We start from the raw sequence: 14,939 nt of genomic DNA, 5'->3' as shown, positions 1-14,939 counted from the left end.
TACTCGTTAATAGGATTGATTTCACAGTTTAAATGTAACCACTGGTTCCTTTAGCAATCGTTATCCAGAGTAACCCACATACAAGTTCGCTGGTGTTATTCACCTCAAAAGCTCAAAGCTAAAAAACACAGAACCCATTTACTGATAAAAAGTAACAATTATCCTGGGAGTGAGGCCTTGTGGTCACACAAGTTCAACTGTCACAGAAAGGCCATTAGCTTTGGCAGAGATCCAGCTGTGTGGAGGAGGTTGTCAGTGCTGCAAATTCCTCTAAAGCATCTGGAAGATTTAGCTGACATTCTCCATGCTCCTACTGAGGGGCTCTGGGGAAGTGCCAAACAGTGGTTCACACAAACATTGGGAAAAACTGAGAATCCTAATGTGTCTTTGGAATATAGATGGTACCATTGTTTGTTTGGTTGTTTGAAAGCAAACCTTAATGGTGGCATATAGTTGCTTTGTGATGGCACATTGCAACATATTTCCCCTTTTAATAATTCCCCAAATGAAGTGAAACCACATGCCTGGATCAGATCAGCTGCAGACTAACTCTGTTTGTCAGAAACAGAAGTCTTTAACCCCCAACTCCCTGTAGCAAAATGGCCCTGCACATACTTTTCATGTTGTCTTTTTATTTAATCGGATAAAAAACAATTGAGATAAAATCTTTTTTAAATGGTGACCATGAATCAGGCAGCAAAGTTACATTTTAACTATGCGTCCAATTCCTACATTGGCCTCCAACTAAATAAAAACAATACATTACTATGATAAAGAGTCAAATATACTTCCTCCTTTCTGTCATAGAAAAGCAGTTTAACAGTTTCACTCTAACACAACAAGGTGTTATGTATCGTCTTTGTGCTGTATCTTTTGTTCTTTGGTTCTTGCTCTCTCCCCCCTCCCTTCTCTGTTTTCCTTCTCTGCAGAGCTGGGGGCGTGGCCGGCATTCTCCTGGCTGCAGACGAGGCACACCTGTTCCCAGTCACCTAATTAACCTGTGCCATTAAAAGCCCAGTCCTTACTCCACTACTCCATGCAGTTGGATGAACCAGAGTGCCTCTCTGCAGCCTAGAGCTTTGTGTGAACTCCAGTGTTTTTTCCATGGACAACTCTCTCTGTGTTCATCGGAGATTTTTCTGCTAACCCGCTAGCTTCCTGCCATCACTGCCTGCCTTTTAGTTGTTGTTGCATACTTCATTAAACACCTTGAAAACCTTACCTGAATCAGTCTCTGCTTTGGGGTCCTTTAAAAATACCAGAGCGTCACCAAGTACATTTAGCATATTGTGGAATATGCAGCACATGCCATTAAACAAAGTATGTGCATAATAGCAATAACTATATATAGCTAACGTCTGGCAGTGGTCTGCTTAGTTCTAATGCCAATATCACTTGCCTACAATTACAACACTATTGTATCATCCAAGTTATTAATGCGGCGATAACAACAGTTTTCCTTAGCACTTGTGAAGAGTAAGAATATGAGCTGGGTGAAAATACTCAAGTGTTATGTTTAATACAAATGCTGAGATGTCACAGCAATAACACTTTTGAAACGAGGGGAATAAATACAACATGTTTCCACATGGAAACAGATAATAAAGGGAAAAGTTGAGAGAAAAAGTACATTTACACTGACACAGTGCAGGCCCAGAAAAAATGAACAGCATAATTGTGATGAATATTTGATGGGTGCTGAGTTTGCCGAGAGCTTAATCCTGGGGAAGGTTTCAACTGGATTATAAAGTAAACAACTGTGTTTGCTGAGTTGTTCCTGTTCCTAACAGGACATTCTTATCGCCATCATGAGACCAGGAAGAGGATGCACACACAGACAAATACACACCCAGGTCCACTGTGCAGCTATTTGCCACTAAACCCTTAATAAAGACACGCTTACTGCCACTATCCAAACAGTAAGGCGTGTGCAAATACCCAACAGATGCATGTAAATACAGACAGGCAGCAACAAAATGCAAATATGTGGAACCTCAAATAGATTAAATATTTACATGCTGATAAAAATCATATACTCCATTGATGAACTGCAACAATGACTGAGCAATTTGCACTGCACAAACAGTGGACAAGCAAAATGCATTTTAACTCTAAGAACTAAGTTCAAATATTAGCTCAGTTAATTCAACCAGCTGTTTATTACGTCACTTGTTTCTGTCTACCACTAAGCTGCCTGTTTAAACTACAGACTTGGCGTGCTTAGTTTCTGTCACTTCAAGCAGCGTTCTTCTTCGTGTGTATCCCTTAACGCCTCACTCGCTTCATCAACACAATTAATAACCAAAGAATAAGGATCTCACATGCACGCATTGGTGCTTCTACAAAAAACACACGGTCGCATCGCATGACATAAGATGCAAACATTTAAACAGCAGACCAATTTAAGAGGCTGTACTCACATCTACAAGCCATGAAAGCTCTCTATGATTTCCATAGATACCATCAACAAAGACTATTACTGACACAATTTACATGCCGTCACGTTAAACACAATCTGCACAGACTTCTTGCTTTTGCCCTGAAGCAAGGCCCTCTCTACGCTGTTACCGCCATTTTCTCATACAGCTGTACCTTGCTCTTTGTAGAGTTCAGTCTGACTTCTTCTAATTATCTTTTGAGGAAAACATTTGTCCTGCTTTGTTACCATCTGCTGTGTTATATATAGATGTCTGTGCCAATGATTGTAATTGTAAAAATAAAAATGAAAGCTTTCCTAGTATGCTTTGGTGTTTTTTAGAAAATGGAGCTTCCCCGTCTATCTGCCATGTCATCTTTTTGTTATAAAAAACACATTTCTCAAACTCCAACCAATTGTGCCATCTGTCCTGCTGAGAAGTTGGTCAATAAGGTATGTAACAGATGACAAAATGGTAACTGTGGAAAGGTCAGAGAGACATAGGGAAGGACCATCTGGTCCAATCAGGACGAAAAAGACACCCGACTGGGATTCTGGCCCTGAAACATGAAAAGACCATATTTGCTCTGCGGGCCGTCCAAACACAGTGATCTACAAAGACACTTTACATAACAACTAGACCTAAATGTAACGCTCAATTGAAATATAAACAGCCATTTCTAGTCTAAATAAGGTAATCTATAATATTGATGAGCGATTTTAAGAGCATAAGATTCTGTTAGGAACCCTTAGTTTTTTTAACACAAACATACGATGGATTGTTTATGTATTATTACGCCTCAACGAATTTAGCAGCAGGCTCTATGTAGCCTTTACAAGCTAAAATGTTGTAACATCATCTATTTATGACGATAATATGTCAACCTTGTGATTACAGCTCCTTATACTGTCCCCAAGTGACCAAATACATCAGCGAGTTCAGGTTTGAGCTAATGTAATCAAACATAAATCAAAGTTGTTTTAATTATTTATCATACATGAATAGTCTTAGAATTAATACATATCGTGGGGTTTGGGGGTCAACACATAGCTATTTTTTTATACAGTCTGGGAAGCTAGAAAGTGAATTTAATTAAATGTATTGATTCAAATAAAACAACATGGCTTGTGGGCCATAATTATGATGAAAACAATCCAGCCACTGATACTGGTATTGAAAAGTTGCACAACTTGTACCATTGTGTTATTTTGACGGACAATTAAATGATGCCTTAATAAGAGGGTGGCCGTGATGCTTGTGTGTTAGACTCAGTAGCTGTGTCGCATCCCTGCACTCCACAGTATGGCTCCCCGAGGGGAAAAGTCAAGAATTTGTTTACGAAATATGAAACAAATAGTTTTTTCGTCAGATCCAGTAGGGAGTATGGTGATGGCGACAGTATCACTGGAATTCAATGATTTTCTCTGACTCTTCCTCCCCAAAGTACTTCACAAACATCTCTGACCATCTGAGAATCTGAATGTTAGAATAACTAACAATTTACATTTGGACATGTACATCAAACACCAAGAACCATTAACAACAGGCATTTTCACATTTGACATAGTACTTCACATTTGTAAATATGTCAAAGTGTAACAACTTTAAATTTAGGTTAACATAATAATGTTTTTACTTTTTTAAGGGCCAGTGTGTGACGTATATTGTGGTTGTTCAACGGGATCTTATACATAGCAGAATTACATCTTAAGTCTCCTGATGTTCAAGAAAGACCTTATAGTTAACAGCTCTTGTACACAGAGGATTATAATCCACCCTGAATCTCTAAACAGATTCTTAGCCATGTTTACCTGGTTATTTTTGGTTTTATGATCTGTCAATTTACCATTTCAATCTCAAAGTTATAAACAATATACATTCCAACAGCATTATAAGCCACTATTTTCAGCAAAGAAGTTTTGACAACAAGCCTAACACCTAAAACGGACCAACTTAATGTATCTGCTAAAGAGAGTTGATGATCTAGCACGATTAACACACATATTTAGCCCTAGAGGAAAAACTGTCTCTTAAAACGGAGCAAATGTGACATAAAACTCCGAAACATGATCCCACAAATGGATGCAGGCGATATCGTGCTCACACATTAGCCATTAAGTGGCTCAATAAACCAAACTTCAAGTGGTTTGTATTCCATGTCAGGAAAGAATAGATCCAACTTCCCACCGATGCAAGTGATGAAAGGACTTGCTTTGAAATAGAGACATGAAAAAACCAATATCCCTGTGGTAAAGTGGATTGTAATTGCGCTGCAAAGCCAATAACTTGCTTCCCTTAGGATTTCTACGACCAGAGATAAAAAGCACAAGGAAAGACTTCTCAAGCCAGTTTGCTGATATGTGGGCAGCTTTTAATGAGAAGAACATGGGCAAAAAGGGATTATACAAATTGCGAAAGACTGTGGGAAGATGAACATGACAAGCCTGCAAGTGTACTTAAAACTGTTGGGGGGATATTTTTGCTGTGAGCAGATGGAGATGCATAAGTGGGCCAGACAGTGGAAATAAACGCATGTGTGTGTGCATGTTTGTGTGTTTTCCAGGAACTGCAGGCTATGCCATGCTGAGCTGTGCTGTGCTGAGACGCAGGCTTCTGTTCGAATTAGGTCAGGGCAGGGCTGAAGGGCTGATGGTGCCATAAGCAGGGATGGATTTTCAGGATTGGGTTGGGAATCGTTCCAAGTTATCATTTATCAGAATAAAGGTTAAACTGTAATTGCTAGAAAGACTGTCAAAATGAATCTGAAGCTTACTTGATTTTCCTGTAATTTCTCTTATTATGGTTGATAGCTTTAATGTAACCAAAGAAGGTCCAAGCACTGAATCAAACTGAGAGGAGATGAACAGACACAGTAGCATGCCAGAAGCCTTACTCATAACTCATATACGGTCTCATCAGGCGCTGAGATAGCGTTACAAAGACAGACACAGTAACGTGTTGTCCTGCATGTGCAAAGAGGTCCAGCACATGAGGACGAGGGCGCCGTGTGTGCCTCCTCCCCTTTAATGAAGGAAAGTCTTAGCACTATCTAATCTTACAGCTTGGACACAATCAAATGTTTAACAAAAGAGAAGCTTAGCAAAGAAAATAATGCAGTCCTTTCTAGGAAGGCCAGTGGTGTGCATGTAGGAGACACTTTTAGAAAAACAGAAACTGATTAAGAGGAGTGAAGATGAGTGTAAATGTAATAAAACAGAAATGCTATGGGATACATTTTAATATTTGAATGATATAAATGATGGGCAGAGAGGAAGAGACAAAGAAAAAGCGAAGCCTGGAGAGAGACACAGATGAAAAATAGATGAAGTGGGACAGCTCTCATGCTGGGAGACTCATCCGCCCTATAAAGGTGGCTGTTTCCTTTTGTCGGAGGACCCACTTGGTTAATACTCATTTTGATGGATTTGATCCTGACACATAAACACTGACACATTTAGGAGCAACAAAAATAGTACACGAAAAGTCAATTTGGGCTCAAATTTCCTCAAACCTGATATTGCGGCAGTAATCTTAAACAAAGTGCCGCGAGGGACTAAACAAGAGAAAAAACACTGTGGATGCGCAAAAACTCAGTCTTTCCAACACAGTATGCGTTTGACCTTTTATTTCCAAAGCAAAAATGCAATATTCCATATCCATATACGTATATCCTTGTATGCGTGCGTGCGGTCAACAACAATTGTCCTTCTCTAGCTCACTCCCCCATCTATACAAAATGCGCAGGTAAAAGCAACCGGATATAAGCACAAACGTCACCACACCAATCCAATGACACGCCCACCACCTATAGTGACTCAAAAACATGTACCGTAATAAATACAGAAAAACACTTCAAATGTGGCTCCTACACCTGATTTATGGGCTTCTTGCTGTTTATACAACTCAACTAAATGTTGGAATTGCATGCAAAAAGAAAATAAGTAGACAGATGGGTGGGCGGTCAGAGGCTGCTTTGCCTCTTCACTATCTGGACGATAAGACAATCAAAGCAATGATGCAAAAGCACTTGTAAATGAAAAGTCTGGTATATCTTTGTGCTATCAGGCAACGTTAGCAGTAATATGATTTATAATGTCCTTGGCATGATTGAGAAATGCAGTTTGTTGTGGATGACTAGTTTGTTTATACCAATGCTTAAGAATGTGTTTGTAACAATATGCCTTTTCTAGTATAATGCAAAAACCTAAGTTCTAAATGTCCAATGCTCATACTGTATATAATACGGCTGCCAGATATATTGTATCAGCATCTACGTCGCAATGTGTGCATTTGAATTATTGTCACATTGCAGGACGTGCAATGTCAAGAAGGGTAAGTCACATCATGCTACAACCTTTTTGCTGCTTGATTCAAAAAGGGAAACTTGCACGGTTGTCATTTGCCATTACTAATCTCGTCTCCTAGTGAGTGACATGAAGGCTTACCATGCACAGAGAACCAACAGTCATTCTGCATTCATTTATTAGACAAACAAAGCATGCCTGGCTTGTTAAAATATGTCTCAATGTCCTATTTTTCCAATATCCTGTTACGCCTCGTCTATAACTTTCTTAATCAAAAGAATCTTCAATATTAACAAATATGTAATTTTAGGTTGAAGTGGACCCTAAGTGGTATGTCCTGCAGTGCACAATTATTAATATAAAATAAAATAAATTGAGACGGATAACGAAGTCTCCAGCTGTATCAAATGTTACATTTCTCCTTTTAATATAGTTGCATTAAGTGATTCACTGCGTATGCTCTCACGTCTTGGACCTGGTTTATAAATGGTAACATCTATCACCTGGCTCTTTGTGCTCTCTGAATTTCCAGCATATAAGCTTCATAAATACTCCAACCTCTCTGAATTAATCAACTTTGTCCGTTGAATATTTTACAAGATAGCTCTTAAAAGGAAGATTACATTGAAATACACATTGTACATAGATCATTTGCATTAGTTTAGTTTTCATTCATTTAATTAAATTACATTTGACTTTAGGTTACAGTCAAAGCGACATGTGCTTCTGAAAGTGGACGCACAATCACTTGCGCATGCAGACACACACACAAACACACACCCTAATGAGTGTTGAGTTATTGAGCCTTTCCACTCACAACCAGAGAGCCCTCAGCCCGAGTGGTAGATCAGCGTTAAAACCCGTATAATGTAGCCAAGAGTCTGAGCGGGCACAAGTAGAGCAAAAGGCTCCTCTTTTAAGTATTTTAACCCAGCCCACCAAATTATGAATCACTAAAAAACAAGTCTGTGTGGATTCTGGGTAAAAGATTCAAATGACATGATGAAACACTAATGCCTGGGGTATTTCATTATGTGCTTTAATTCACTAAATACGGTTTAAAAAAGGCAATGTGGAAGGTAAGCTCACTCTGAAGTCGTGATGTACAAAAAATGCCTGAGAAATGTTTTAATGAGCGATCTGTCTGTGAAATAAAAAATAACAGCTTGTGGGCGAGAGGGCTCCTTGCTTTGGAAAAAAAGATGTGTGATGAATGGATGTTATGTGTTCATTTTGAGAGGGAGGGAGAGAGAGACGGGAACACTGGAGCCAAAGGTCATCAAGAAGAAAAAAGCCCACAGGAAGGACAAACAGAACAATTACAAACCAGCAATTACAAACATAGGCGCTCGTGGACATTCAGAAAAGTGCAGAAAAGAACAAACACGCAACTAGAAACAAAACAAGTGTTGTCTCTCCCTCGCCCAAATGTTCATCCACACACCACTCCTCCCAAATCAATATTGGCCAATGAGATGATGCGAGGGCTGGGGCGACTGGGTCACCGTTCGACATGAGTGACATAAACAGGCGCAGGCCAATCCATCAGTGCAAACGATTTTCGATGATTACATCACGCTCCCTTACCCTCCGCTTCCTCCCTTACCCCATGCCTCTCTTTGTGATATATTCTGGTCTGTATGCTGGGAATTTCCCCCTCACTGCTCTCAGCATTCATTTGAAAGACAGAAAGAAAACAGTTTATCAGTAGAAAAATCGCAAAAGCAGTAGAAAAAGCGCAAAAGCTGGCAGCTGAGTGTGGGAACTTTCAAATAATATAAGTCTCTTTATAATAATGTTTTCTACACTATATCCACATCACAGGACATGAAGATTGAGAATATTATTTACTCCTAATGACGACATCTGTCATAGACCTGTCAGCTGGTTGTTTGAGATGGAAATATAAGTATAAACGGTGCACTGCTAAAAATAGATTTTGCTTTAATATAACGGAGTTGCAGCAAAAACAACAAAAAATATCAATATTCATTTTCAAAATACGTGACCTGTGAGTCCATAAGCTGTCAGGTTTGAAGGATGATGTACTGAACAACATACTGTATGCTGAAGAGTGCTGGGTTAGTCAATATTTGAAATAAAGCCAAGCGGAGCGCCGGGAAGCCAAGGGGATTCAACTTGTATTTGTCCTTGAGGGGCAATTGGTTTTAGTGGCGAGATAAGATGATAAAAATAGAAAAAGCTTACATATGAATATAGATTTAAACCTTGCAAGCAAGAATGTGTGTGTGTGTGTGTGTGTGTGTGTGTGTGTGTGTGACACAGTATAAAAGGTGAATAACCGTAATTATACTAACAAATAGCAGCTTTTGAGTGTTATCCGTTTAACTGTTGAGTAGATTGTAATTTGACTGCATACTATTGGTGATGATAACTGAGGAGGAGGATTGTTTCGGCCTTACGTGTCCCGATACAATACCAGCTTTAACCTAAGCTGTTAATCAGGAACACAGTGTGAGACCAGGAAGCATTCAGAGACCAGGTGACTGGGAGGGCGAGCCAAAACGGAGCTGGATTTGTGACAGCTGGGATGTGGTTTTGGGCTTGGCTGGACAGAGATAGACAAACAGAAAGGGATACAGAGTTGGGAGGGGTAGATAAACATTAAGTAACAAATGAGAAAAAAAAGAGGATTTGAGTGGATTGCAGTGACAGTGTCTGCATTATTAATTCCCATCTGTCAGCAGCTGGAGATTCAGAGTACATCCCACGGCCGTCTGTTTTAAAGTCCCTGTATCCTTCAACTTGTGTCACAAAGGTCAGACATTTGTAAGAAATAATCAAATGCAATAACTATTTATTTGTGTATATTTCAAATGTAATTTTTACATATTAACATAGATACAAGATAATCAATCAGTCAAGAAATATATCTTTCAAGTAGAAGACAGTTTAAATATAATATACATATGGATTCATTGATTGGCTAAATCAATTTTGTTTCGTGTTATTTTTTAAATACAAATGTTTTTAATGTAGGAAACAGCATCACGTTTGGTTTAGTGATTTAGAGGTGATTTGTAGCACCTACGAAAAATCTCCTCCAGGATCCAAATATCAGTGAGGCAGGCTCCAGACACATAAACACATTTATAGAGAAGTGTCTGCATGTGTGTCGTTTTTCTGTGTTTTTAAAGAGAGAGCCAGTTCATCTCTTGCACAATGCACACATATGCACCCGTTGAAGGATTATTAATAGCAAATCAAAAACTTTGTTTCCATAGTGACTGTTTGAGTCCATTATGGAAAGTGTCTCCTGTTGTTACCAAGACAACAATCCAGCAATAGCAAATGAATGTGGCGCACAGCTGAGTGATGCGGTGAGCCGGTGATCTCTCCATAAACAAGCTGAGCGCAAAACTGGGAGCAGGTGGACGACTGGAGACTTTGTATGTATTCAGCCATCAGTGGTGCTTATAAGGCCTCTTCTAGTGGGCATGATATTGCTCTATGTACCTGTATATATTGTACACGTTATCAATGCACATAGGGTGCTAGCAAAGTAATCTAAACATTTGATAATCCAGAGTTTCCTTTTGTAGTAACTAACCCAAACTGGGAAGATCCTTTTTCTGAGTTAGCTGTGTGTGAACTACATACTCTAGGTGCTTTTAGGAGGATGTGTTGTATTATAGTGCTCAGTCAGGCGTTTGAACAACACATTGAAGTATATTTTTCCAGTTGTCTGTCACAATTGAGGGGGCATTAATTTTCCTAGTTGAGAAAAAAAAAAATCGGATTATTCCAACACCACATGATTCATGATTACCCTATCTTAACCTGTTAACCAAGATGAAATATAATACGAGTGTTTCCGCACCATGACTCGGATCTGCTCCAACATCTTATACTGTAGTCCCATGCTACAACATTCCACCAATGTTCATGAAAACCAAGCCAGAAATGTTAAAATGTTCCTGCTACAGATGAACAGACAGAGAGGAACATTGTCATTGGTGTGCACATTTCGATAGTTAGTTATTGCACATTTCACATCAAATTATTTGGCTTTCATAGCTCTTTTTGTTGGGTGGGATTTTGTCTTGGAGTGTTACAGACAGAATATATGGTGAGCTTCTTTGTCATACTTTTGTAGCAAGGTTTAAAACTGTGGTTCAGCTTCAGTCGTTCTCGTGGGATTCTTACAATAAATGTGTTTCCCTCTGTGCATCAGTGATTAAATAGGATAAGACTGGCTTTAATAAACCAACAAAACACACTTAACTTCAATCCAGGATTCAGTCTGTGTTTACAGAACTTAATCCTGTACTAACAAGGATGTCGGTGTATGCACTGTGAAGGGTGCATAAAATGAGACACCTTGGATAAACATCCTGTCTTATGACACTCAGCATCCCATGATTAATGAGCGATAATTCAAAGTGCAGTAGCATTAAAAGCTACACTTTCACTCCCAAAGCAATTTGTTATTTGAGAGCAAATTAAGGTTTTGGTTTCTGGAAGCTAAGCAACTATTTAGACAGGGGGACCAAGTCAACTCCAGGAGGGAGCCAGAAAGAGTCCTGTCCTGCAAATCGAATATTGGTGCGAGTGCCAAACTACATCTGGGTTTGGACAAGTGTACTGTATAGCTACAAGAATTATGTTCTGGCTCACTTGCATACATATAGAATATAATGCCATATAAGTCTGGATCGAGAGATGCGGCAAACAAGTTTTAAAAAATATACTCGGTAGGCACTTTAAAGGTGGGGTAGGTAATTTTGGAGAAACCAGCTTGAGTGCGCTAGAAGTTGAAAACACACAACCGGAAAAAAATCTGCCACTGGCAGGTAGGCCATCCAGTTACTTTAGCCGGGCCGGCTAAAATGATTGGTCGTGCTTTTTACAGTACTACGGCTTCCACAGATGACTTTTTTTTATGGATTGTCAAAGCACTTAAGATATTTATTGCTATCGGGATGTTAAGAGCATTCCATGGAATATAACAAAAAGTGTATCTCGAGCCGGTTTCTCAAACTTACCTACCCCACCTTTAAACCCAAGTAAGAAAAGCATAACCTAAAAGCGTATACGTTATAACACTCATGTCAAAAACTGCTGAAGTGGAATTGAACCTGCCAGTGTCTTACATTAGGCATTGTCCATTAAAATGGGAAAATATAATGAGATAAGGCTCTAGACATTGCATATTTAATTTAAAACGTATTTTTAGCAGCATAAAAATGGACCCATACCTGAAGTAAAAAAAAAAGATTATACAAAGAGCTTGTTTTTGGCTCGACTGTTGAACAAACCTGGAGCATGACTCATCCCAGCTAGAAGTTAAAGCTTGAACTGATGTCAAGGAAAACTCATAACTGAGAATGTCTGTATATTTCCACATGTAGATGCACTATGTTGGCCACTCTGGCAATACAAATTATTTTCGTTTTTGTGAAGTTTAGCTTTAGTAGATCTTTGTAGTCATGTCCTTAGAACGATCCTTGAGAGCTACCACTGTATTAAGTACACAAGTCAAATGTAATGTCTCCTTCAATAACTGCTATCTATTAAGGGTCGGTTTCGTTGACACAGTGTCAGAGGTGTTGACTCAACTCTATGGTAATTTATGGGATTGTATATTTAGTGGTGCTGTATAACTGTGAACTGCCTTCCTTAAGAGGTGATACTAATGTTCTGTCTACAATAATTTACATGCAGGGAGGAGAATATCAGCCGCTCAACATAATGTTTTGTCGTGGTTTGTTGACATTGTGTTGGAGAGGTTAATCAACAGGGTTTTTTTTATGATGCAGTGTAAACAAAGGAGTGGCATTATAATCTTCACAAATATATATTGCAGTGTTATTATACTGACAATCTACTGCAGGGCTACTATATTAACTTACTTTAGACTAAATACATTATAACAACTATCCTTTGGATTTGAAAAAGAGTGTTCCCACAGGATCTGTCATGCTGCTCATCACAAAATGTATTCACTGTATTAATGTGTATCAAATGCACAAAGAGAGTGCCTTTCTTGCTGTAAATATTGTTTTTTTTAACTGTTATTGAGCTTTTGACATAGCTATTTGTGTTAATATACAAACTAGAGGTCAAACTCTGTGCCATTACACTTACAGAGCCATGAGAAGAACAGCGCCGTTGCTACTGCTGGCTATGCACTGACACAGTTACCACATATGTGCTGCTTGCTCCACATCAGGTTCCCATCATTAGAGCCTCTTTTCTCTAATTAAGCATCGAGCTGTTTTTCTCTAGGGACAGCCCAGCATAAATATACTTTGAGCCGTAACTCGTTTACAAAATACAGAAGCTTGTAAGCAGGTTAAACTGTAATATATTCAGGTATAACACACAGTAAGATTGCACTTGCGGCATAGTGGGGACACACACATTCCTATATTTACTGCATAGTAGGGACACACACAGACGGTTATACTTGCATTATAGTTTATAAAATTCAAAGTGTTGGGAGAAGTCAAACAAATGCAAATGTTCTGTGTTTTGTCGATCTGGCTTGCAAATGAGCATTGAATGCATCGTTACTCTGCGCAATGATTCCCAGAGTGTGAAAGAGACATCATACTATGCTGAAAACACAAGGAGTTGTTTTGCCCCTGGCACTGACACACTTACGTTCCCAGGATCTCTTTGAAGTCATACTGATCCTTCACATCTGTGGTCTTCTTTTTCCAGGCATGGCAATCGTCACCCAGTGGCATCTTCTTGTTGTTACGGTCCGAAACAATGCTAGTGAAGAGAAAAGGAGGAGGAAATGCTCATTAATACCAAAAGTTGAACTGTTTCTCCCCGCTTCCTGCATGAAAAACAAAACGGTGCTGATACTGCAGCTCACTTTTCTTAAATGGTTGATTTTATTGAAGTTACTAGAATTGTCTTTGGGGATTTTTCATACAACTTGGATTACTGACATCAGCGGGTTTCTTACCGTTTTTGACTGTGATGATGCAATACATGATAACATGTTGGAAAACACTGACATATGATATGACCTGTGCATCTTCAGACATAAAGGCGATTCAAAGTACTTTACATTAACCATTTGTAAAAAAAAGAAGCAGGTCCAATTTCTGTTTAACATTGTTATGTTGTTGTGTAGCAGGCATTTCACTTTATGGTGTCAATGGCAGGTGTGTTGGAGGAGAGTACTTCCCTCAGCTTAGTGTCGCACAATGAACAGAAGTAACGCACCCATTGTTCAGCACAATTAAATGTCATGATGCTAAAAAGATTTTAAAAAATGTAAAAACAGGTTCAGGCCAGGATCTGGTCTAAACGTACTAGTTGTAATCGTATCAGCGAACAAACAAACAGATCCTTACAAAATGTGACAGTCTGATAACATCTACATCGTTGCATGGGTCCGAGGTGACATTAAGAATGTAGTCAATTCTGTTTCCTGTCTAAAAAACACACCGAACGTATCGTATGACACTGGATACAGACCAACAGGCACAGGCTGCATTCAATCTATTCTACAGAAATGCTTGTCACAGGTTATAACACTCATTGTTGTCTTGCAACTCATGACACTTTAGGGTGGTTCAAAGTGATTCCTGCCATGTTTGCAGCATGGCAGAGTGAAGAAGAGCTGCTGTGAATGTATAAGATTGTTTTATTTTTCTGGCCAAGTATCTTTATGACCTCTCCAGCTTACAGTGGAATTGATGGCAGAGAGGGTAAAAGTCATGGTCAGTATCTACTGGTTAATGAGTCAGTTCAACAATATAGTGATCCATTTGATACCACATGGTTAACAGCTGCATAAAACCCTTGTGTAATAACTTTATTGTCAAACGTTCAATGTCTGAAACACAACGAACTGTGTGTCTGTCAGAAGATTCCCACACACACTGTTGTATAGGAGACAAGCTTATCTGAATATAAAATGTCAGCTTATCTGTAATGTGTGTGCATTTACTGAGCTTGTATAATGCTCAAGCTTAGGTGAGGGGATGTGTGAAGCATAAAAACACCTTTAAAAGTAATAAAAAACAAAGGATGTTAATTATTTTTGTCTCCCTTGCTCATGTTTTCAGAGGAAGTTAACATTCAGATGTTTGTCCTCATGACATTCTCTGCTGTCACAGCTATCATCATCTAAACCCAGAAAGTGCCTTTAACTGGAGGCCTGAAGGACTAAAATAGCTCTGTTCATATCAGCGCGCCCCTCTCCTCCTCTGCTCCTGCTGCCTGCCTGGCAACT

The 14,939-nt window shown here is 39.1% G+C and overlaps 1 protein-coding gene across 2 annotated transcripts in view; it reads right to left on the bottom strand.

Moving 5' to 3' along the window:
* The window catches only part of camk1b (calcium/calmodulin-dependent protein kinase Ib), a 33,360-nt gene that overhangs the window by 14,773 nt on the left and 3,648 nt on the right, over positions 1–14,939 (bottom strand). For both annotated transcript variants that reach the window (XM_034218305.1, XM_034218304.1), the window contains exon 2: positions 13,349–13,462. In XM_034218305.1, the coding sequence (XP_034074196.1) occupies positions 13,349–13,434 (86 nt within the window). In that variant the 5' untranslated portion in view covers positions 13,435–13,462. The remainder of the gene's footprint in view (positions 1–13,348; positions 13,463–14,939) is intronic.

The sequence above is a fragment of the Gymnodraco acuticeps genome, unplaced genomic scaffold (genome assembly GCF_902827175.1).
Source record: "Gymnodraco acuticeps unplaced genomic scaffold, fGymAcu1.1, whole genome shotgun sequence".
In the NCBI taxonomy this organism is placed as follows: domain Eukaryota; kingdom Metazoa; phylum Chordata; class Actinopteri; order Perciformes; family Bathydraconidae; genus Gymnodraco; species Gymnodraco acuticeps.
This window is presented reverse-complemented; position numbering and strand designations above follow the sequence as displayed.